The 25,843-nt window shown below is 40.3% G+C and overlaps 1 protein-coding gene across 5 annotated transcripts in view; it reads left to right on the top strand.

The window, feature by feature from the left end:
• Nucleotides 1-25,843, top strand: part of focad (focadhesin) — a 255,026-nt gene that overhangs the window by 32,234 nt on the left and 196,949 nt on the right. For all 5 annotated transcript variants that reach the window (XM_063069010.1, XM_063069012.1, XM_063069008.1 and 2 more), the window contains 4 exons: nucleotides 3,664-3,758; nucleotides 8,442-8,516; nucleotides 10,262-10,416; nucleotides 21,141-21,245. In XM_063069010.1, the coding sequence (XP_062925080.1) occupies nucleotides 3,702-3,758; nucleotides 8,442-8,516; nucleotides 10,262-10,416; nucleotides 21,141-21,245 (392 nt within the window). In that variant the 5' untranslated portion in view covers nucleotides 3,664-3,701. The remainder of the gene's footprint in view (nucleotides 1-3,663; nucleotides 3,759-8,441; nucleotides 8,517-10,261; nucleotides 10,417-21,140; nucleotides 21,246-25,843) is intronic.

Raw genomic sequence — 25,843 nt, 5'->3', positions numbered from 1 at the left:
ATTTCTTTTAACTCAGCATATTTCTGGTGTTTTTCACTTATTGAATTCTGTATGTTATGTGTGTTTGGAATGGCTATATCAAGTAAGTTGTTTATTCTGTAATATATTTGGATGGTTATTATGGATTGTCCAATCTAATAATGGTCAAAATATAATTTGTAGGACTCAGACTCTAAAACTGGATCAGACTTTTAATTATAGGAAGATGTGGTGTCTTTTAAGAGTTTGTATTTTAAAGCAAGATTTTGGTGACTGATTTGCCTGTGTAAGTAATCAGATTGTGTTAAACTGCTACAGGATCCTGTAATATGTTAAATAGTTTCTGATATTGTTTGGCATTTTTCTGTATTTATCGTCTTGAATTTGTTGGTCTTTTGTTATGCATTTTTGATATCTTTTTGTGTTAATCAGCTTGTTTTGTATTGCTGCAAGGAAGCCCTCTTTCTGGGTAGAGGTCTTCAACTCTGAGCCAGGTGTTCAACACTTCCTTGTTGATATTTATTTCTGTTCTTAATGTTTCACTTTTGTTTCTTAATTTCTTCTGCTTTGTTGATGTTCTCAGTTCATTACTCAGTTTTTGCCTCTATTTTGCAATCATTGCACTGCACTGCTGTTAATGTTGCACAGTTTGTTATTGTGTGTAGTTGTTCAAATGTTTCAAGTTTTTCTAAATATTGTGGTACTATAATATTGCCGAGTATTAACAATTTTAGCAAATTTTGATAACATGTTTTGTTTTGCTGTGTAGGGGTCTTTTGCTGGGTCAGTGCCCATATATTCTGTTAGTGTGTTGTTAAATGCTATGATTTTATCTGTAAACTGAGCTTCATCATTGGCATTCTGTGGAAGCTCTACATTTGTGTTGTTGCTGTTACCGTCAGGTTGTGTCAGTTTTTGAAGTAATTCTGTTTGTATCAGCGCTTTGGGGAGGTTGCATTATCATTGTTTTTTTTGTTTAGCATTGTTATGGTCCTTGTGTTGGTTTCATTCTCGCTCTTGTGCAACTTCATTTTTTATTTGGTTTAACATGTCTATAGAGATCGTTATTTTTTACTATCACTCTACGTTGATCTTGCTATTCGTTGTGCATTTACTTGATTATTGTGCTAAAAACTATTAATGAAGTTTGTCCCTGTATGCTGTCATATCAGTTTCAAGTTCCCTTACTTGGTAATATACACAAATTCTGAATATGTTTACTTCTAATGACCATTTCATGCATGTCTTCTCTTAACTGCTTGAGTGGTTTCGGTTGTAAGTGGACTGCTGCTCTGAGAAACACCTGCAGGAATTGCAGCCCGTGGTGTTGGTGGGCTACTTTGAGTGCTGGCAGTATTTCTTTCGGGTTTCTTGTTGCCTGCCTGCCTATTCAGCAGTGCACCAGTAGTGGTTCACTTACTGTCGTGCCCATTGCTTGCTCCAGACATACCCTGGTGATCCCCAGGCAGCCGCATTATTATTATTAATACTATTTGCAGCATTGTTGTTCCTTGAGATGAGCTTGCTGCTAATTGTGTCTGAGAGACCAGAAAATGAGCAGTTGCTTTGATTCCCAGTGAAGCTGGAGTAATGAGGTAAATGTTTGTTGGGATTGTAGGAAACATGTTTAGAAGCTACTTTGATTCTGATCATTGACAGGGAATTATGTTGATTTATTGAATATACTACTACATTGACTCAGGCCTAGGGGGCCGGCGTCAGGCATGATGACGGACTCTCCACTTCTCCCTCTCCCTCATCAGTGTGTTCAGTTCATCTACATTAGTCGCGCCGCTGTCTTCGAGGAGCGTGTTGACCACAGTCTTCGGAGGGTGCCCAGGGTTCATCCTCCCATGCTTGGGCTCCCATGTGATGACTAGCTGGCAGGTAGCTTGAGGTGGCGAAGACAGTGCCCTGCTAGGTGTAGTCTTCTCGCCTCGATTTTAGTGGTGAGCATTGGTAGGTCGTCACAAAACTTGACGTTCGTCATGTGCTGTTGCCAACTCACGTCAAGAGCCATCCGGAGCATTCGTGTATAGCAACCATCTAGAGACTTTCGCTTAGTCTTGTTGAGTGTCCACGTCTCACATCCGTACGTGAGAATGGACTCTATGACTGCTATGAAGATCCTCTTTTTAAGCCCTCTTTTTAATTATTGAATATACATTTCTCTTTATGAATGAGTAATTGGTGCTATTTAAAAATGAATCATTTCCCCCCAATCATTTCCAGTCTAAACATGATTTGTTGCAAATGTTATGCATTTCTCTGCTTGAAAGGAGATGACAGTGCAACTATGTGCTGCATTTTTAATTTGAATCTGTTGGTATCATAACTTCAGTGTTATTCTTTACACAGAAGTACTGACAGCAGTGATTTATTTAATGTTTACTTAAAGGAGTATCACAAAAGATAAAGTCTAGCCCACAGGCTATGGAGGTAGATGAAATTTTCAAAGATCAGATATTGAGGACTGTGGGTGTCTGGCAGAGAGGAGGCTGAGAGTAGTTCAGCCATTATACTGAAAGGCAAGCACGCTTGAAAGGACAGGTGGCCTATTTCTGTTCCTATTTCCTTGTGTTTTTATGTCTTATGTGCTTCAGAACCGTTATCTTCAATGTCAACAGCATCACAACCAGTCACACAAGTATCAATGAAATTGCATGCTTCCTAATTTCCACAGATCTCTGATCTTCGACATTAACTCTAAAATGTCTGCTATTCAGCTGTTGTCAAGGTTCCCGTCACCGTGTAAACCTTTATTAGTTTCCTGTACCTGGTTGATTTATACATTAGAATCAAGTTTTATAAAAGGTGGGAAAATCAACCAAATAGTTAAATTGATATAATCCAGCATTTCCAAATTCAGCTTGCTGGTTTTTATTTTTTTTATATAACTAATTGGGGCACTAATTCATTCACATTATCATCCTTTTGTTGGTTTCATGCTGCGGGAATGAAGAAGACAATGCTCTGAAGCTCGTAGAAGAATGCCCTCCCTGTTGGACCAAAAAAACCTAAGACCTGCATCTCAATATAATCCAGCAGCCTAAAGATTATGAAGATCTTATGATCTCTGTATTTGACCCGGCATCCTAAGTTCAGCTGCTTTCAGGTTCAATTCCAAAATTCAAAAGATCTAGATAAATGTCTTAATGTCAAACACAAAAGAAAAGTGGGAAAAGAAATACTCCACATACATTTTAAAACAGATTTATCAGCATATGCAATGGTTAATGGTTCTTAAAACTATTGGCAAAATCCTATTCAGTACAGTTTAGCAATGCTATGAACACTTTGACCACTTGGCTCTAAAGTGGAAATTTTGTTCTAATTGTGTTTTCTTATTTTAAAAAAAGCTGTATGTAATTGATTTGTAGTTCATTTTTCTTGTGAATGCTAATAAAGTGATGCTATGTGTTTGTGATGTTGCTGCAAGCTTTTCATTGCACCTGTACATACATATGCTTGTGCACATGATAATAAATATGACTTTGAGTTTGACTTGAACAGGAATATTGATGATTTTGAAAAATAGAAACTTGCAGGATGTTCATTTAAAAAGGTCAATTGGCCATTCAACAATTGGTTTGATTGTTAGTTTTAATGACTTACAATTTTCAAGCTACTAGAATATCATCCTCTTTGGATTCCAGTCTTACAGTTTTGCTTGTTATTTTACAGACACTACTTGAGAATTGCATGAAGAATTCCTAGCAACAATGTCAGAGGATCTGAAGAGGAGATTTGAATTTCAAAATTCAGTAATCCAGTCACAGGTATGATATTTCATAATTTTTGAAAATTATGTTAACATAAGAAATAGAAGCAGGTGTAGGCCATTTGGCCGGTTGAGCCTACTCCATCATTCAATTGTACTCAACTCTGCCAAACCTGCCTTTTTACCAAAGCCCTTAACTTCCCAACTGTGCAAAAATCTATCTAATTATGTCTTAAATATATTTAGAGGTGGCCTCTATTCAAAGTGCATATATGTCACTGTATACGACCCTGAGATTCACTTTCTTGTGGGCATATTCAATAAATCCATAATAGAATAATAAGATCAGTGAAGGACCGCACCAACTTAGGCATTCAACTAGTTCGTAAAAGTCAACAAACTTTGCAAATACAAAAAGTAATAATAATAGAAAGACTTTGGAACATGAACAGGGCATACATTGTCTCGGTATTAATATCTACAACTGGTATCATCCCGAAATCACTACACAATAGCATTAAACAGTTAGGGCTACACAGTAATACCTATGTAAATCTTCAGAAAGCTACACCACTAAAATAGTCTGGAAGTTCCTAGCAATTAACAAATGAGCATGCTTGGCTATACCTGTACCTCAGGTTTTGGCAGCTTGAGCTGAGAAAAAATAACTAATAATAATAAAATAAGAAATAAATATTGAGAACATGAGAGGAAGAGTCCTTGAAAGTGAGTCCATAGCTTGTGGGAGCATTTCAGTGATGGGGTGAGTGAAGTTATCCCCTTTCATTCAAGAGTCGGATGGTTGAGGAGTAATAACTGTTCCTGAAACTGGTGGTGCGAGTCCCGAGGCTCCTGTGCTTTCTTCCTGATGGCAGCAGCAAGAGGAAAGCATGGCCTGGATGGTGGGGATCATGGCTGCTGCTTTCCTGCGACAACATTTCGTGTAGATATGTTTAATGGTGGGGAAGGCTTTACCCATGATTGACTGAGCCCTATCCACTAATTTTTTGGAGGATTTTCTGTTCAAAAGAATTTGCGCGTCCATGCCAGGCTCTGATGTAGCCAGTCAATATACTCTCCACCACACATCTACAGAAGTTTGTCAAATTTTTAGATGTCATGCCTAATCTTTGCAAATTCCTAAGGAAGTAGAGGTGTTGCATGCTGCTCTACACTGCTGCACTTCGCTATGAATTCCACAGATTCACTTTTCTCTGGGAAGAACAGTTGCTCTTGTCCAATAAAAAGAAGTGAGGATTAAGAGGAGCGGCCAGTGTTAGAGTGGGGAGCTCAGGCACTGGCTCATAGAGGTGAGCCGTGGGGATACCAGGCACGATAGTGGAATGCTTCTCTTGTGGGACATGGGAAGACAGGGAGACCTCCAGTGACCCTCACGACTACACCTGCAAAAAGTGTATCCAGTGAAAGCTTCTGTCAGGTCATGATAAAGATTTGGTGCTGGAACTGGATAAACTACAGTTTATTCAGGAGGCTGAGGGGTTGACCAACAGGGCATAGAGGGAGATAGTCATACCTGGGTTGCAAGATGCAGGTAACTTGGTGGCTGTTGGGGTAAAGGGGGTTGGCAGCCACCACAGAGTAGCCCTGTAGCCGTTCCCTTTGACAACAGGTGTACCACTTTGTGTCCTGTTTGGGTGGGGGGTGGTGAATGACCTAGCAGAGGAAAGCCAAAGCGGTCAGGTCAATGGCACTGAGTCTAGCTCTGGCTCAGAAGGGGAGGGGGAGAGAAGATGAGTGCAGTAGTGATAGGGAATTCCGTAGTTAAAGGAACAGACAGGAGGTTCTGTGGATGTGAAATAGACACCTGGATAATATATTGCTTTCCAGGTGTCAAGGTCAGGGATGTTTCAGATTGGGTCCACAGCATTATAAAAGGGGGAGGGTGAACAGCTGGAAGTCGTGGGTGGTATAGTACCAACTATATAGGTAGGAAAAAGGAGGAGGTCCCGAAGAGCGAATAGCGAATATAGGGAGGTTAGGTAGAAAGCTGAAAAGCAGGTCTTCCATGGTAGTAATCTCTGGATTGCTGCCTGTGGCATGCACCAGTGAAGGTAAGAAAAAAATGATTTGGCAGATGAATATGTGGCTGTGGAATTGGTGCAGGGGGCCAGATTTAGGGATCATTGGGATCCTTTCTGAAAAAGGTATGACTTGTACAAAAAGGATGGGTTACTCTTGATCCTGAGGGGTCCCAATATCCTTGCAGACAAGTTTGCTAGAGCTGTTGAGAAGGGTGTAAACTAATTTGGCAGGGAGCTGGCAACTGGAGTGATAGGACTGAGAATGGGTCAGTTTGTATACAAGTAGGTGCACTGTGTGGTGGATTGGTAAAGAAGGATAGGCAAATGGTAGGGCAGAATTGAAGTCATTAGGATGAGATGAAGTGTTACAGGGGAACAAAATCAAAAAGGGTGGTGAATACAGGGCTGAAGATGTTATACTTGAATGCATGTAGTATACGGAATAAGGTAGATGATCTTGTAGTGCAGTTAGGGATTGGTAAATGTGACGTGGGTATCGAGGAGTCATGGCTGAAAGAAGTTCATAGTTGGGAGCATAACTATAAAAAGGACAGGCAGGTAGGCAGAGGGGGTTGCGTGGCTCTGTTGGCAAAACATGAAATCAAATCCTTAGAACGGGGTGACATAGGATCGGGAGATGTAAAGTCCTTGAAGGTAGAGTTAAGAAACAGTAAGGGTAAAATAACCACGATGAGAGTTAAATATAGACCTTTGAACAGCAGCCAGGGTGTGAGGTACAAAGTACAATGGTAAATAGAAAAGACATAAAAAGGGCAATGTTATGATAGTAATGGGGGAATTTCAATTTGCAGGTAGATTTGTAAAAATAAGGTGATGATAAGAGATGATGTTTGTAGATTTCATTTAGGGCAGCTATCTGTAGGGTTGCCATGAGTCAATGACGAATCAATGGCACAACAACAACAACAAAGGGAATTACAGAGGCATGAGAGAGGAGCTGGCCAAAGTTGATTGGAAGGAGACACTAGCTGGGATGACTGCAGAACAGCAATGGCTGGAGTTTCTGGGAGCAATTCGGAAGGTGCAGGATAGATAAATTTCAAAGACAAAAAGTATTCTTAAGGGAGGATGATGTAACCGTGACTGACAAGGGAAGTCAAAGACAGCATAAAAGGAAAAGGGAAGGCATATAATAAAGCAAAAACTAGTAGGAAGTTAGAGGATTGGAAGGCTTTTAAAAATCTACGAAGACAACTGAAAAGCAATAAGGAGAGAAAAGATGAAATATGAAGGTAAGATACCCAATAATATAAAAGGGGATACCAGAAGTTTTTTCAGATATACAACATAACGAGTTAGAGAGCTGAGAGTGTATATCAGAGCACTGGAAAATGATGCTGGAGAGGTAATAATGGGGGATAAAATGGTAAATGAACTTCGTACGTGTGTCAGTCTTCACTGTGGAAGATACTAGCCATATGTCAGAGAAATCTCGCCCGGCAAATCTGTTGCAACTTGAGGAAATAACAAGCAGAGTAGACAAAAGAGAGTTAGTGGATGTTGTTTATTTGGATTTTCAGAAAGCCTTTGGAGGTATTACAGGGAAGATACTAGTATGGATGGAAGATTGGCTGACTGGCAAGATGCAATGAGTGGGAATAAAGGGGGCTTTTTCTGGTTGGCTGCTGGTGACTAGCGGTGTTCTGCAGGGATCATTGTTCACACCGCTTCTTTTCAGGTTTGTAAATGATTTGAATGACAGAATAGATGGCTTTGTGGCCAATTTTCCAGATTATACAAAGGTGAGTGGAGGGGCAGGTGGTGTTGAGGAAGCAGTGAGTCTGCAGAAAGACTTTGACAAATCAGGAGAATAGGGAACAAAGTGGCAGATGGAATATAGTGTATGGAAGTGTATGGTCATGCATTTTGGTAGAAGGAATAAAGGCACAGTCTTATTTTCTATACGGCGACATAATCCAAAAATCAGAGGTGCAAGTGTACTTGGGTGACCTCGTGCAGGATTTTCTTAAGATTAACTTGCAGGTTGAGTTGGTGGTAAGGAAGCCAAATGCAATGTTAATATTCATTTCAACAGGACTAGAACATAAAAGCATAGTTGTAATGTTGAGGCTTTATAAGGCATTGACTAGATCGCACTTGGAGTAACGAATGTTAAAAGGGCTACATAGAGTAGACGTGCAGAGGATATTTTCTATAGTGGGTGAGTCTAGGACCAGAGGGTACAGCCCTTAGAATAGACGGACATCCACTTATAACAGAGATGAGGTGGAATTTCTTTTGCCAGTCAGTAGTGAATCTGTAGACTTCATTGTGCAAACTCTGGTGGCCAAATCATTCGGCATATTTAAAGCAGAGATTGATAGGTTCTTGATTGGTCAGGGCATCAAAGGTTCCAGGGAGAAGGCAAAAGAATAGGGTTGAGGGGGATAATGAATCAGCCATGATTGACTGGTGGAGAAACCTCGATGGGCTGAATTGCTTAATTCTGCTCTTATGTATTATCATCTCATTACCATATTAAATCTATTTCCCTGAATCTTGAGGCTATGTCCATTACTAACCCTTTCATAACTGTGTATGTTTCTATAAGGTCCCATCTCTCATCTTTATGTATTCCAGTGACTCAATCTCTCATCTTAGGTTAACTTCCTCATCTTATGACAATTTTAGATTTGTATGTAGATAATCAATATAATTTAATGTCTCTGTTTGCACAGGCTGTAGGACATCTGGTTGCTGCCATTTTAAAAGAAAAAGGGTCATCATCTCTGATAAAGTATTCTTCAGATCAGGTTTGTACTTCATGTCATTGTTAAATTTGCTCAGCAGTTTTTAACATTCGTAGTAATGTTTGATATTTTTCAGAAAGTCTGACTTCATTTATTACTTTGAAGAAACCATGCTGACGTTTTAGTATTATTTTGGTGTAATTAGATGTTTTTAGCATCTGGTATCTGTTTTGTGCATTTAGAAAGCATCTTTTGTGTGCTTGTCAGCAATGTGATGATTGTAAAGACTTTTAATGTTTGGGTTTTTACTCCTATTGGAGGATCTTAATAAATTTTTAGTGTTTGAGTAGGCAATATGGTACACACACACACACACTGAAAGTAATACAGTGTAGCAGAATATTTGAAATCACATTCAGTGGTGTATTTTTGTGAGCACAGTGGAGTGTTGGAATGAATGAATGAGACTGGACCTTAGAATCTGTCCTTTTGCTGCCTCTGCTGGCAACATTCAGTTACTTGCCAAACTTTTCAAAGACCTGTGATATTTTCTTTATCCTTGGTGTATAATGAATGTCATAGCACTATAAATGCATCCCCTTTCTCGTGAATTAAAGTTGAACCACAGCTGATAGGTAGAAAATGTTATTAAAACTAACTGGGAACAAGTGTTGGTATTAAACAGTTATTTATTAAATAGTATTTAATAAGAAAGTGAATTGGTTCCCATGTTGTCTTTACAAAATCGTAAGGTTCTCATCCATGAAGGAGGAGGCAGATCCCTAGGAATGGGAGCTCCATGAAAGCAAACGCTTATTCCGTAAACTACATGCATTCAATATAACATCTTCAGTCCTGTATTCATCACCCTTTTTGATTTTGTAGCGTTAAACTCACCTCAACATGTCTTTTACAGTTAGGGTTGCAAATTTTCTCTCTACCAAATAAGGGACAAAATTAGCAGTCAAATCCCGGGACACTTTACCCCAAAAAAACTACCATGACCATGAAGCCTTGCGTGGGCACCTGCGTGCACATGTGTGATGTGCGCATGGGCGTACGTGCCAATTTTTTTTCCACAAATTGGTTTTGGCTTAATCTTCCCAACTATACTGTACATACATTATTTCTACTTTATATATGCTGTGTGCTTATCATATCATATTCCTGCTTTTACTATATATTAGTGTTATTTTTGGTTTTATGTGTTATTTGGTATGATTTGCTAGGTTATTTTTTGAGTCAGGAATGCTCAAAAAATTTTTCCCATATAGATTAATGGTAATTGCTTCTTTGCTTCACGCCACTTTGGCATGAAAGGTTTCATAGGAATGCTGTACCTTAGTGAGGGAAATACGGGACAAGGGCGGTCCCGTATGGGACAAACCAACTTAGCCCAATATACGGGATGTCCTGGCAAATACAGGACAGTTGGCAACCCCATGTTCAAGTTCAACAGTGCATGACAGGGAATGAGGAAAGGTGCAGCTGAGTCATACCGTTTCCTCACGGCCCGGTAGCACATGCTTTGCGGCCCGGTGGTTGGGGACCACTGCTGTAAAATAATAAAACACGGTTAAAAATTTGAAAATGATATGACCACATCATTAGAATTTATCTGAAAATTTATAATCTTATTAATGTTTTTAATTTTCAGGAAGTTATAAACTCATAGTTTAAATGATCAGAATTGATTTAACATTGTGGTTGCTCTCAATTTGTATTTTTCCTTTTCTGATGTGGTATGCTGCAGCAATAAGCCAGGCATTTTAATTGACTATTGTAAATGGTTATTTTTTCTCTTGCAGACTCCTGCATTGAACTTGTTGTGGGAGAAGTGCTGCTGTGACAATGTGGTGGTTCGTACAGCCAGCTGTGAGGCACTGGTTGCCCTTGTGGCACAGAATCATGCCGAATTTAATTATGTGCTCAATGGAATTTTGAATCTGATCCCCTCCGCCAGGTACTAGAAATAATTAAGTAAGGTTTGGCATAACTTGTTGATGCAAGACATTTCAGTTCTTTTCAGGAATAATACCCTTTAACAAAGGATTCACTGTAAAAATTTAGAATTTAGGGTTTTCCTATTCTCAACTGCCTTGAATTTGGAAAGAGACTTGCTCTACTGCATGCAAGCAAAAGAGTGCATGACCATAAAGTGCTTTATTCTACTCTATATTATCAGATTTGAAACAGATTTTGAGAGTTACCTGCCTTCATACATTGGAAAAACTGACTACTATTCCTCTATGAACTGCATTTTCTCATGTTGCTTAGTGTAGGCTATTTTATATCATGATGGTAAAATGGGAGCTAGTGAGATGTACATCCTAATATCTCAGTAGTTGGAGGAAGAACCCTTGAAATATGAATGTGAGGTTGCATACTCTTGAGTCACAAAACTATGAATTTGAGAAACCTGTTTTTTTTAGTTGTGCAAACTTGATCACCTCACTCAGTAGCTCTGGTTCCTTTTCTGATTCAGTGCAAGTGGCTAAATAAGTCTCCTGTTGCATCTTTTAGGAGAGCATGAAATAATTTTTTGAATGCTTTGTCAACAATGTATAAATGACTGAAACTACTTTCACTTTTAGCTGCAAATTTTCTAACTTGTATACTAGAACACTACAGAATTGAGAAAGGTTCATCTCTGCAGTATTTGAACTTGTCCACCAAGGCATCCAGTCATATTATTAGATTATGAGAACACTCAGTCCTCGTTTATTGTCATTTAGAAATGCATCCATTAAAAAATCATACAATGTTCCTCCAGAATGATATCACAAGAAAACACAGGACAAACCAAGACTAAAACTGATAAAACCACATAATTATAACATATAGTTACAAGGCAAAACAATACCATAATTTGATAAAGAGCAGACCATGGGCACAGTAAAAAAAAAGTCTCAAAGTCCCGATATCCTCATCATCTCACGCTGGCAGCAGAAGTGAGAAACTCTCCCTGCCAGGAACCTCCAAGCGCCACCAACTTGCTGATGTAGCACCATTGGAAGCACCCGACCGCAGCGGACTCTGGGTCCGTCCGAAAACGTCGAGCCTCTGACCAGCCCCTCCGACACAGCCTCTCTGAGCACCATCCTCTGCCGAGCGCTTTGACCTCGCCCCAGCCACCGAGCAGCAAGCAAAGCTGAGGACTCGGGGCCTTCTCCTTCGGAGATTCTGGACCACACAGTAGCAGCAGCAGCGAAGCAGGCATTTCAGAATTTTCGCTAGATGTTCCTCCATGCTCTCACGTCCGTCTCCATCAAATCAGGATTGTGCATGGCATCCTACTCGACAGATAACAGACATCACCACCGAAGTGGCCGCTGCAAGCTGTGTTGCGCCGCCATCTTCTCCTCCTGCCGTTTATTTAAGATATCAATGACTATAAGCCTTTGCTACTACTCTCATTCCTGGCAGTTTATTCCAGATTTTTATTATCTTTGAAAGTTATGTTACAAAAATATTCTTCTCCAATTAATGTCTTTGTTTCTTCCTGTGACCTAGCTTTGAAATGTAATTTTGAAGGCATTCAGTACCATATATATTTCCAGACTTTAAGCTTTGCAGATACTCCTTATAAGCTCATCATACATACGTAACACATTTCCCAATTTAAATGCAACAATTCAAATTGAATAAAAGTTGTTCAGATTCAGGTGCTCAGCTCTTTTAGAAGTTAGGAACGAGGCATAAAACTTGTTGCTTCACGCTGCCTCTGAGACCATCTGGTCTCAAGGTGGTCTTGATGATGTGCTGTGGGAACTTCAGTTGTTTCTTCAGGGCAGTCATGAACTGCCATTTGTAAGCGGGTGCCAGAATCGCTCAGGGTTGCCTTACTCTAGCTTCTGGTTGCTCTCCTGCTCTCACAAAGCTGATGGTTCGATGGCAGGGTTGGGCTGGTTTGCTGTTACTAATTTTCAAGAAGATTGCTTCCATGAGGATCTTCAATACCTGGTCACATCTCTTTTGGGCAGCAGCCTAAGGTGTACTCCAAGGTTCCTTTCCTGGGACACAACAGAGAGTCTGGAGGCATTAACCTTCCCCCAGCTGTGCAGGTCGGATGGGCTGAGCGAGATGTCATATATTGCCTGGACAGGGAACTTGATTCGGTGTGGCTCTGCTCACCAGAGATCAGTCCCTGTCACTCTCCTTTCTATGGCTGACTGCCACCTGATCCAAGCTCCCTGCTGCTTCATGCACACTGCTTTGCTGGAGATGTCTTCATCCATGGCCGCTCTCACTTCCTCCTGGTTGAACTTGGACTTCTCCCTCCTTTTAGCTGTGTCGTACCTGGGCACTGGGAAGCTTCCCAGGCCATCTCTTCCTCGGATCACCACTCCCACCAGGACATTATGGCATAGCTAGGATTCAGCCTGCTGCATGGCCTCTTCCACACTCCACTTTCTCCCGGTCTTCACAATGATCCTTGCCTGGGCCACCTTTGGGTCACTGGATTCCCTATATTGCATCACCTCTCTTGTTCTTGTCACCTTGAACTCTTCCTCCAAGGGTTTCAAGGGCAGCCGCAGCTTGGTGTTCTTTCCATAGAGGGTGATGCTACTGAGAGCCCTGGGCAATCCTAGCCACTTCCAAAGAAAGCTGCTGACATTTCTCTCTAGGTTCTTGACGATGGAAATTGGAACTTCATATACCAGCAGTGGTCAGAGAATCGATCCCTTGAACTTGCCAGGTAGTCCAGACCGGTCAGCTGCTTTCAGTCAGCTCTCCAGGTCCTAATAGGTTGCCTGGATTGATGATGTGTCTATCAGGCTGCTGTCAAACACCTTCCCAAGGCTCTTCACTGGCTTTCCAGAGATGGTTGGAATGAGTGTTCCTACAATGTTAAAGCAGAATCTGTCAGTAACTCTGCACTTTCTCAACACCAATGATCTTGATTTTGTGGGCTTGATTTTGTAACCTTGTCCAGTTGATAAACTTCTCCCATCCTTGTAGAAGGTGCAGTTGTTGTTCCTCTTCACGCCTTGTGGAGCATCAGGTGGCAACCTTGCTGTTTCTTTAACATTATCTGTTTTTTTTTTGAGGCCAAGTTGTTGGCTTGGCGCTCACCCTAGCACGGATGGAAAGTGTGCAAGGAGCTGGCCAGATTTGAACCTAGGACCACTCACCTTGAAGTATGGTGTGGATGCCACTACACCACTGGCCGGCTTACCAGGTGCAGTGCTGCCCGATATTTGGCCAGCTGCATTGCATGAGCATCTGCAGACCAGAAGACTGCTATCACATTTGATAACTTCGTACTTTTGAAGCAGTGGTGAGGATGTTGTAAACAATATTTCAATAGTTCCATTTAATATCAGAGAATGTATACAATACAAAACCTGAAACGTTTGCTCTTTGCAGACATCTACAAAAACAGAAGAATACCCCAAAGAATGAATGAATGACAGTAAAACGTTAGAACCCCAAATCCCCCTTCTCAGGAACTCAGCAGGTTGAGCCGCACCTGTGGGGGGTGGGGGAAGGAACTTCTGATGTAATGCTTTGACCCAAAACATTGACAATTCCTTTCTCCAGAAAGATGCTGTTGGACCTGTTGAGTTCCTCCGGCAACAGATTCCAGCCTCTGCGGTTTCCTGTATCTCAAATTGTGCTGTTGGGTTACAAAACAGAGGGCATACAAGGAAACCAAAGCTAGTGGGAAGATAGAGGATTAGGAAGCTTTTAAAAACTTGCAGAAGGAAACCAAGAATGTCATTAGGAAGGAAAAGATGAATCATGAAAGGAAGCTGGTGACTAATATGAAATAAGATACTAAAAGCTTTCTTTATAAAAGGGTAAAAGAGAGTTGAGGGTAGATATAGGACCAATAGAAAATGTCGCTGAAGATATTGTAGTGAGAGATGCAGAGATGCCAGAGAACTGAATGCTTATTTTGCATCAGTCTTAACAGTGGAAGACATCTGCAGTATAGCAGACATTCAAGAGTGTCAGGAAAGTGGAGTACGTGCAGTGAAAATTACGACTGAGAAAGAGCTCAGGAAGCTGAGGGTGGATAAATCTCCTGGACCTGATGGAATGCACCATCGGGATCTGAGGGAAGTAGCTGGAGAGATTGCGGAGGCACTAACAGTGATCGAATCAATAGATTCTGGCATTATACTGGATGACTGGAAAATTGCAAATGATACTCCGCTATTTAAGAAGGGTGGGAGGCAGCCAAAAGAAACTATAGACCTGTTAGCCTGACCTGTCAGTGGTTGGGAAGTTGTTGGAATCGATTGTTAGGGATGAAATTACGGAATACCTGGAGGCACATGACAAGATAGGCCAAAACCAGCATGGTTTCCTGAAAGGAAAATCCTGCCTGATTAACCTACTGCAACTTTTTGAGGAAATTACAAGCAGGGTAGACAAAGGAGATGCAGTAGATATGTGGTGTACTTGGATTTTCAGAAGGCCTTTGACAAGGTACTGCACATGAGGATGCTTAGCGATGTAAGAGCCCATGGAATTACAGAGAAGTTACTATCATGGGTGGAGTACTGGCTGATCAGCAGAAAACAGAGTGGGAATAAAGGGATCCTATTCTGACTGGCTGTCGGTTACCAGTGGATTTGGGACCGCTGCTTTTTACGATGTATGTCAATGATTTGGACTATGGGATTAATGGATTTCTGGCTAAATTTGCCGATGCTGCAGAGATAGGCAGAGGAGCGGGTAGTGTTGAGGAAACAGAGAGCCTGCAGAGAGACTTGGATAGTTTAGGCGAATGGGCAAAGAAGTGGCAAATGAAATACAATGTTGGAAAGTGTATGGTCATGCACTTTGGTAGAGGAAATAAGCGGGTAGGCTATTATTTAGATGGGGAGAGAATTCAAAATACAGAGATGCAAAGGGACTTGGGAGTCCTTGTGCAGGATACCCTAAAGGTTAACCTCCAGGTTGAGTCGGTGATGAAGAAGGCGAATGCAATGTTGACGTTCATTTCTAGAGGTATAGAATATAACAGCAGGGATGTGATGTTGAATATCTATAAGGCACTCGTGAGACCACACTTGCAGTATTGTGTGCAGTTTTGGGCTCCTTATTTTCGAAAGGTTATACTGACATTGGAGAGGGTTCAGAGAAGATTAATGAGCATGATTCCAGGAACGAAAGGGTTACCGTATGAGGAACGTCTGGCAGCTCTTGGGCTGTATTTCCTAGAGTTCAGGAGAATGAGGGGATCTCATAGAAACATTTCAAATGTGAATAGTCCTGAACAGATTAGGTATGACAAAGTTATTTCCCATGGTGGGGGGGGGGGGTCAAGGACAAGAGGGCATGACTTCAGGATATAAGGACGTCAATTTAGAACAGAGATGCAGAGAAATTACTTCAGTCAGAGGGTGGTAAATCTGTGGAATTTGTTGCCACAAGCGGCCATGGAGGCCAAGTCACTGGGTGCATTTAAGGCAGCGATAGATAGGTTCTTCTTTAGCCAGGGCATCAAAGGGTCTGGGGAGAAGGCAGGGGAGTGGGGATGACTGGAAGAATTGGATCAGCCATGATTGAATGGCGGAGCAGACTCGATGGGCTGAATGGCCTGCTTCTGCTCCTGTATCTTATGGTCTAACATGCAAGCCTTGTATGCTTCTGCTTTTGAAATTTGGCAACTGGGAATAAAATGTACTTCTTTTTAAATAAGAGCCTCTGTGCCTGTTGTAAGTGTTATGAGCAAACCACTTATAATGCACTGTTCTGCCTTGTCTGATATACTGTTGTTCCTGCAGTAGCTGGAACATTTCAGTGCAGTTGCTCTTATTAAAGAATGAAGATGCTATAGTTTGGTCCTCTCTGAGCTGAAAGGCAGAATTGCTCACAGACCATCTGGGCAGAAAAAGTTATACTAGTGAAAGCCCTTCTCCTTTCTCTGATAGCAGCTTGCCAGCCCTTTGCTTATTCTCCTTGTCCTGCTGTTTCCCAGGGAAATGCCTATTATGTCTGGTAACAATTGTTTGTGAGAAAAATCCTGCATCTCTTCCAGTTTTTTCAGGAAGTAATTGGTCCTTACACATTGGATTTTTTTTTTGCCAGGAGAATTCGATTAGTATTTAACCATTCAGTAAATGGTGCTGGTGAGGAGTTACTTCTGTGAGGGAAAGAGTATTAGTTGGGGCATTAAATTCCAAAATGGAAGCTATATTCCAGTTTGACAGTCGCAGTCCTGATGCTTCTGTACTTCCTTCCTGACAGTAGTAGATCAAAGAGATTGTGGGATGTGTAATCTCTTTGATCCATTATTGTCAGGAAGGCAAATCATCATTGCATAGTCATCGGTGCCATGATTTGCTAATGTTTGTCAACATCCTCCATGTGTGCACAAAGCCCCTCACTAATGTGGGATCCATGTGTTTGCCATGGTACCCTTTGGAGTTCTAAGGGTATCCTTGAAGCCTAGTTACAACCAATCACAGTTTCAATCTTGACATTTAACACACAGAACACTGCAAACATTCTGTAGAGTAAACAGCCCTTGTGGAAAGAGGAGTGGTTAACATTTTTGATTTGGCATGGTTTTGAGATTAATCAAGTTAGCTTTTTAAAAAATACTTTGGGAGAAACCTCACTCTCTTCCTTAATCCTGAATTACAAATGGTGGAAAAGTTCTTAGCAGGTGGAACTTGCAGCTTTGGTCTCTGTTCAGTAGTTGAACTCTTGAAAAATGGGCCGTGGTTGCTAACTGGAAATTGGATCAAGATCTCAGGAACGGAGCTTTGTTTTGCCCACCCTCTGCTATGAATAGTGTTTGTTGATATATAACTCGAGAACTTGAGTTGTCATATATGTCACCCTTCCAAATCTTGAACATGTGCTCTACCACTTAAGGAACCACTGTTGCACCACTGCACGAAGTTCCAAGTTTAAATTTATTATTGAAGTATGCATACCATATACAACATCAAGATTCATCTTCTTCCAGGTACCCACAAAACAAAGTAACATGACAGAAATAAGAACAATGGAAGCACAAAAACCACATACAGCAAAGATCGACAAACATCCAATGTGCAAAAAAGGACAAATCACGCAAATAGTTTAAAAAAAGTAAACAAATAATGCATAGAACATGAGCTGCAGAGTCCTGAAAGTGAGTCCACAGCTGCATAGTCAGTTCAGCGCCGAGCCGAGTGAAGCCGGTAAAGGAGCCCAATGGCTGCAGGTCATCTGTTTCTGAAACTGGTGGCGTGGGACCCAAGACTCCTGCACTTCCCGCTCAATGGTGGTAGTGAGAAAAGAGAGAGACGGGTCAAACTCGGCAGACGACATTGAAAACGAACCAGTGTTTTCCACTCTTGGGCCTCGACACTTTAATCGGCATGGAGTAATGGAACTGAGCCTGGGTTCGTTTTCTGCTCTTATGCTCGATGTAGTGTCCCCACCAAACGATGGCCATGCTTGTATTCTTGAGAGTCAAGTTCACTGATTCCTTAAGGAGATCATAAAATTGCTAGTTTGTTTAGGCCAGTGCTTCCTATATGCTTTTGGGTTACTACCCCCTTGGCTTCCAGACCACATTTCCCAGCACCTCCCTCTCCCTTTCTGGACATTACGTAAAAGCTATAAAGAATTTTGATTTATGATGCACATTGAAAGAAAACAGGAACTGTAAATTCAAACAGTGACAAGTAGTTGCAAAAATTATTCAGATCTATTTAAAGCTACAAATAAAATTATTTCTTTAGTTAATTACAGTTAAAGAGCTTTTATCAATAATTTTAGAGTGTACATTATTGGTATAACTATTCACTACTTCATTGCTTTTTCCCCTTTTATTGAGATGAATGGGCTTGTGCAGTGAAAACAGCTTCTCAACCTTAGGCTGAATGTCACTTAGAATGGGTTTCAGATCCCCACGTTCAGTACTTTGTGTTTCATTGCTTTGAAAGAGCTTGGGCTACTGCACTGAAACTATGCTCCACTAAATACGATGGTGGAAAGGCAATTAAGAACATCTTGACTTTTTCTACAGTGCAGCATAGTGTTCAGAGATTTCGTTCTGCGCCGAAAGTCGTGATATAGCCTGTTGAACCTCGGCTTAAGCAGAAAATCATTTTGTAGCAAGATCAGTTCTTCCTTCATTCCTTCTTTTAGTTCCTCATTACAAGAATTCAGGAATGGATTTAGTATCCAATCTGGAATTTGCATTGAGAGAAGATCCTAAAATCTCTCTGACGTATCTTTATGCAGTACACCCAGGTTGGCACTGTGTACCTGAGTATCATCATCTGGTATTCTTCCTTTCTGATCCAACTCAGAGAGGCTCAGAAGTAGGAAAAATGTTGTGATGGCCAAAGTTGCACTTAAATAGGGTTAGCTTGGACAGAAATGTGGAGACGATTGATTTGACTTTGATAAGATTCACATCATTTCCTTGCAGTTGAAGATTGATTTCATGTCATGCCTAATATTCTTGAGTTGATTACTGAATGAAGCATTCAAGCCTTCATAGAATTTTATCACAGTTTGGAAAAGCATATGGAAGTGCCTCAAGCAGTTTCCTTTTGAGAGCCATCTGACTTCTGTGTGCAACAGCAAGCATTCAAACTGCTCATCATTCCCAATACAAAGCTCTCAAAATTGTCGAGAATTGAGAGCATGGGACTTTATTTACTGCTGTGATTGTAGTATTTAATGATTTGTGTGGCTGATCACTTAGGTTTTTTTTGTGACACGATATTGTCGGTAAATCACACAGTGAATGGTAACTATGTTAGATACAGCTTTTTTCAAGACTGTAATAACCCTACAGTGATGTCCTGTCATTGATGGTGTCCCATCTGCTGCACAAGCAAGAATGTTGGTGAGCGGAATGTCCTTCTCTTTGAAAAATTGCTCAATAACCTGAAATATTGACTTTGCCTTCGTATCTGTTTCTGATCCCTTTACAAATAATAACTCTTGAACCATGCTTTCATCTTTTATGAAGCGAACATAACCAACGAGCAAAGATTCACTGCCTGACAAAGTTGACTCATTCAACTCCAGAGCAAATTCTATTGTCCTAAGTATGTTACACAATGTATCTTCCACATTCTAAGATATTTCATCTATTCATCTTTGAACAGAGTTGTCTGAGCAGAATTGTTTTAATTATTCGCTCTAGTGACTGATACAAAACCATACTCAGAACTTCCCTTGCTGCTGGCAGAATCAGTTCTTCTCCAGTTGTATGGGGCTTTCCAGACTTAGAAATGAACAATGATGAACGACGTCATAATTGTTCAGGCAACACCTGACCCTCTGCCTGAAAGTACGTAAAGTGGGGCAGCAACATCTGGGATAGAGAAATGGGTCGAAGACCATTCGAAAGGGCAGCTTCTGAACTTTACTCTATTGAACGTCATACCGTAATTCACAGGAATTGTGTCATTGCGTGATTAGAGTATGGGAATAATACTAATTTACATTATACTACAGTAGTGAACAGGCTTGGATATAACACAATTTATAATTTCAGAATTCTCATGATATGCCAGATACAGAAGTGTCACAGTGCTTTTCAACAACTATAACGTGCTTCGAGCAAAGTTTAAGAGAATGGTAGGTTACTAAGAGATGAGGTGATTACGTAATCATTGTCATCAATAATGAGGCACTGAGGATCAAATGCTTATAATAAGTAGTTCAATTCTTAAAATAAGCCTATAATTCCTCAGCTGCCCTCTCCTCACCGCCCCCTTTATCTTTATCACTCCTTTAGAAACTCCCACTGCCCCTGGCGGGTGGGGCATATCAACCACTTTGGGAACCACTGGTTTGGACGGTTCAGAAGTACATTTCTTAAAGGGAAAATACAAACTGGATTGTAGTGATTGTAGTTCAGAAGAAGTGTATCCTGTTATTTTGTGAGCTGCCTGCAAAATGTCATCTTCCTGGAGCAGCAGCTCTTTGAATGAGAATTTTTTTTCCTGGAATATTACAATCTCATTTTAATTAAAGGCAGATTAGGATTACTATGCCAGTGTAGATTTAATTATCTATTTGTTTTCAGTGTTGGATCCTTTCCTTCCTTCCTTCCTTCCTTTACTGGCCTTGACTTTCTAGTAAATTGATATAACTATTTAACTAAGGCCAATGGTCTTTTACCAGTGGGTTTGTTTCATTTCAAAAGTACACCAATTGTGTTTCTATGTGTTTGAAAAATACTAAAGGTAATCAGAAAATAACTCTGGATTTGATACAATATTTGGACTTTGTTGTTTAGCTTATCAGGGCAACTGTGTCCCCAGAGTTGGTTATTGATGAAGAAGGCCTAATGTGACCACCCTGCTATCTCTTTTTTCCAGTGTGCTATAAGGTTGCATGCTTCTACCTTTGCTTCTGGATTTTGGCAACTGGGAGTAAAATGTACATACTTCTCTTTGAGTCAGGAGTCTTCGACCATTTTCACTGTTATGAACAAGCCTGTCTTCTGCCCTGTCTGATGTGCCTGGAGAAGATTAAACTTTTCAGTGAATTTGCTCTTTTTGAAGAGTGAAGATGCTCAACTTGGTTCTTCACTGAGTTGAAATGCAGAATTGCTCACTAATCATGCAGAATTGTTCCTACTCATGTGTCCAGGTTGATTCTGTAGTATCAAAATTTTGAATTTGTATTTCCTTCCAGGTCTGGTATTTTAGTAGCTTAATTTTGCTTTAACAGTCTATAGTATGGAATGATATCTTTCTTTTTCAGTAATGTGCAAGGATTGATTAGAAGTGTTGGAAAACTGCTACATATGCAAGTACAGAGTGCTGAACAAAGTGGGAAAGTGCCATATTCATGCCCCTATGCCATCAGGTAATTCTTGGATTGAAACTTATTTACTGTTTGATATCTTGTCTATTTCAATGCTTGGCAAACTTTAAACTCTGCCAGTTTTCACTAAATATAGCACAGGAAGTAAATTCAATTTAAATTGCTGGAGGAAATATATATTTGTTTACATTAGTCATTTTATTTTCTGTCCATCCAGTTTCCGGTGCATATGGGTTTATAGTACAAAATTGCCCACCAGCTTGTCCTTCTTAACACAATTTAGCTAAAAGTTTTTTTGATTCTTTCAACATTCATCCTTGGCCTCGTATCTCCCTGTCACCATATCTGCTTCCAGTCCTAAAAGCTTCCAATATCTCTAATTTCATCTTCCTGGAGTTTCTTCCCTGGGCCTTTCTGTCCCATGCTCTCTCTTACCTCCAACAAGATCTCTCTTAAATCATTCTACTTGTCTTGATACCTCCTGGTTCATTCTTAGAAATTCTGATTGATTATGCTCTTCTTTTGTGACTTGTGGTCTGCATTGCTTTGAAATTTCCTCTCCTCTTTTTACTCTCCTCCCATCCAGTAGGCGCTACAGGAGCCTCCGCTCCCGCACCAGCAGGCACAGGAAGAGTTTCTTCCCTGAGGCTGTGACCCTGCTGAACCTCACATCACAGCGCTAAGCAGTATTGCACCCATATTGTACTGTCTCAGTACTTTTATATTTGTGTGCTGTAGCACTTACTGTTTATTTGCAGTTATTTTGTAAATAACACTATTCTTTGCATTTCTGGTTAGATGTTAACTGCATTTCATTGGGTTTGTATCTGTACTCGGCACAATGACAATAAAGTTGAATCTAATCTAAAATTGTGATATAAATGGCAGGTTGTTGCTCAATGAGTGTGCAACTCATGAGCTTGATGGTTAATTTTCACATGATACTGCTCAGTGTTATTTTCATATCTAGGACAGAGTTATGTTTCCTCTGGAATTTCTCTGGTCAATATTTCATTTCATTCAGCTGTTACTGTGGCAGATGGGATCATCTCCAGGTAGTGAACAGGTTCTGTTACTACAGATGTCCTTGAGTCGGTTTTGTCCGTAAGTCAGAAAGTACATGAATGCCACTCGATATAGTAACCCTGCATACTTCCTTGGTATTATAATGAGTGGCATCAAATACACACATGTGATAAGGAACAATTGCTAAAAGTGGAGAGAGGAAAATAATTCTGCTCTTTATAGGAATGAACAGTGTGTTAGATTTTTGAATTTAAAAATATTATAGGAGCCCATTTGTATGCATGGGTGTCCATAAGTCGGGGGGTGTTTACAACTAACAAATGGTATGTATGTGATGTTAAATGACTTGTCAGCTGAAAGTAATTCTTTATGTAAACTCCATGGTCTTTATCAAGTACAGTAAATTGCAGGCTACAATACAGTACAAGAAGAGGCCACTTAACAACCATGTCAATACCAGCTATTCAACTATTTGGCCTTCTCTGCTTTTCCCTGTGGTCCTGCTCTTGAATTGCATTTTTAGATCACAGCAAATATTTTCAGTTGGTTCTTTTGCCAATTGCCTTCGGCCTGTCGTCTTGCTACTTGAAAACATTTCTCTCTGTTGTGTCCAAGCCCTGAAATTTTGTGAATTCTAATCACCTGGTGGTGACAGTGGACAACATGGATATTCAGTTGTGGGAATCAAGAGATACCTCTTGTATCAAGAGATAGAAAACTTGACATCAGTATTCTCATTTAACTATTTAGAGTTCCTATAAAAAGTATTCACCCCCTTCCCAGAAATGTTTGTGTTTTTTTTTTATTTTACAACATTGAATCACAGTGCATTTAATTTGGCTTTTTGACACTGATCAACAGAAGAAGACTCTTGAGTGTGAAAGTGAAAACAGATCTCTACAAAGTGATCTAAATCAATTACAGATATAAAACACAAAATAATTGATGCATAAATATTCACCCCTTCCAGTCAGTATTTAGTGAATTATCTTTGGCAGCATTTACAGCCTCGAGTCTGTGTGGATAGGGCTCTGTCAGCTTTGCACATCTGGACACTGCAATTTTTCCCCATTCTTCTTCCCAAAACTGCTCAAGCTCCAAGCTCTGTCAGATTGCATGGGGATTGTGAGTGAACAGCTCTTTTCAAGTCCAGCCAAATCCTCAATTGGATTGAGGTCCAGATTCTGACTTGGCCATTCCAGGACACTAACTTTGTTTTTAAAGCCATTCCTGTATAGCTTTAGCTTAATGCTTGGAAGAAGATTTTTTTTCCAGCAAGACAATGACCCCAAGTTGCAATTCTCTTCCAAGATGGCATCAGGTTTTCCTCCAGGATTTTCCTGTATTTCTTGCCTTCATTTTACCTTCTACCTTCACAAGTCTTCCACGGCCTGCTGCAGTGAAGCATCGCCACAACATGATGCAGCCACCACCATGCTTCACGATAGGGATGGTGTGGTTTTGATGATGTGTGGTGTTTGGCTTATGCCAAACATGGCGTTTAGTCTGATGGCCAAAAAGATCAATTTTGGTTTCACCAGACCATAGAATCTTCTTCCAGCTGACTTCAGAGTCTCTCACATGCCTTCTGGCAAACTCTAGCTGAGATTTCATGTGAGTTTTTTTTCAACAGTGGCTTTTCTTTACCGCTCTCACATACAGCTATGACTGGTAAAGCACCTAGGTAACGGTTATTGTATGCACATTCTCTCCCATCTCATCTCATCTTAGCCACTGAAGCTTGTAACTCCTCCAGAATTGTCATAGATCTTTTTGTAGCCTCCCTCACTAGTCCTCTTCTTGCACGGTCACTTAGTTTTTGAGGATGGCCTGCTCTAGGCAGATTTACAGCAGTGCCATATTCTTTCTATTTCTTGATAATTGACTTAGCTGTACTCGAAGGGATGCGGAGTTGCTTGGAGTGCTCTTTTGTCCTCGTGGTGCAGTTTTTGCTGTGATACTGACTCACCAGCAGTTGGACCTTCCAGATACAGATGCATTTTTCTGCAATCAATTGAAACAACTTGACTGCATAGAGGTCTCCAAAAGCAGATCTCCATTTAACTAATTATGTCACTTCTAAAACCAATTGACTGCACCAGTGATAATTTGACGTGTTATATTAAAAGGGGATGAATACTTATTGCAATCAATTATTTTGTGGTTTACTTTTGTAATTATTTTAGATCACTTTGTAGAGATCTGTTTTCCCTTTGATGCAGAAGAGTCTTTTTCTGTTGATCAGTGTCAAAAAGCCAAATTAAATCCACTGTTGTTCACAGTTGTTAAACAATAAAACATGAAAACTTTCAGGGGGTAAATACTTATTATGCGCACTGTACCTCCCAATGCAAATAGCGTATTTTCATAGGAATTTCAGTTTCAGTTTACAAGACTGTGGTGACTCCAAACTTGCTACTTATTGTAGTTTGCTTCAAAGGCTCTCTGCATAAAGAATACTTCCTGACATCGAAACTAAATCTTTGTTTGTAGATTGTATCAGGATAACCTTTATTTTTATCATTGGCTTCAAATAACCCACCTTGAATGGACTGCATTCAGTCTTGTTGTTTAAAAAAAAGTTTTATCTCCTGTGAAGCTGTATTTCTGCAAAGTAAATAATCCTAGGTTGTGGAACTGCATCCTTATAGCTAAGAGCTCTGAGATTTACCCGCTTGTCTTTCATGCCCACCCACCTCCCTGCATTCTGATCACCTCTACAGCCCCAGTTCTGTACCACGTGAACAATGCGCATATTGACTTCATTTAGTACACCATGTGTAGTTGTACCAGTAATTCATATACTGAGAAATACCACCTAATTTTCCTGAAATCAATCGTCTCTGTAAAAAAAAATGAACTGTCATGCAGATTTAAAAACGTAAACACGAGGAATTCTGCAGATGCTGAAAATTCAGGCAACACACATCAAAGTTGCTGGTGAACGCAGCAGGCCAGGCAGCAACTTTGATGTGAGTTGTCATGCAGATTTTTAGTTTTTGCTTTTGTTAAGAAATCTAGATTCTAGACTTTAAAGAAATAAAATGAATCTTAATAGTTTATATAGTCCCCATTAAAAATATTAACTCATGATGGAACCAAATATACTTACACATCGTTGCACACAAAATTGAGAAGTTAAGTTGACTAGGTTGCATTTTGAGTCCTTCATTTTATAAAGGGTACAAGAACAAGACTGTATGCAATATCTTTACGTTAAGTCTCAGTTTGCCGTGTTCAGATCTTGGCAGCATGTTTAAAGATATAGTGCAGAGATGGAATAATGTCAAAGAAGTTCAGTTTGTCAGTAGAATGGAGAAGCTCGGATAGTTTTCCGTAGACTAGAGAAGGCTAAGGAGACTTCTGTGATTTTTTTTATGGACAGTGTAGATCAGGGATTCCCAGCCTGGGGTCTATGGATCCCTTGATTAGTGGTAGGAGTCAAAGACCGATACGAAGTATTATGGAGTATGCCTGCTTATCATGGATGAATGCCTCACAGAGTGTCCTCAGCCAGCTTGATTTCATTCAAAGAAAGGCTCTCAGGATTATAGGTGTAGATGGAGCCACAGCTCATGAGAAGCTAGCTGTCAGTAGTTTACACCACAGATGAC

The sequence above is a fragment of the Mobula hypostoma genome, chromosome 16, assembly GCF_963921235.1.
Source record: "Mobula hypostoma chromosome 16, sMobHyp1.1, whole genome shotgun sequence".
Taxonomy (NCBI): domain Eukaryota; kingdom Metazoa; phylum Chordata; class Chondrichthyes; order Myliobatiformes; family Myliobatidae; genus Mobula; species Mobula hypostoma.
The sequence above is the reverse complement of the archived record's forward strand: the minus strand, read 5'-3'. Positions and strand labels throughout refer to the sequence as shown.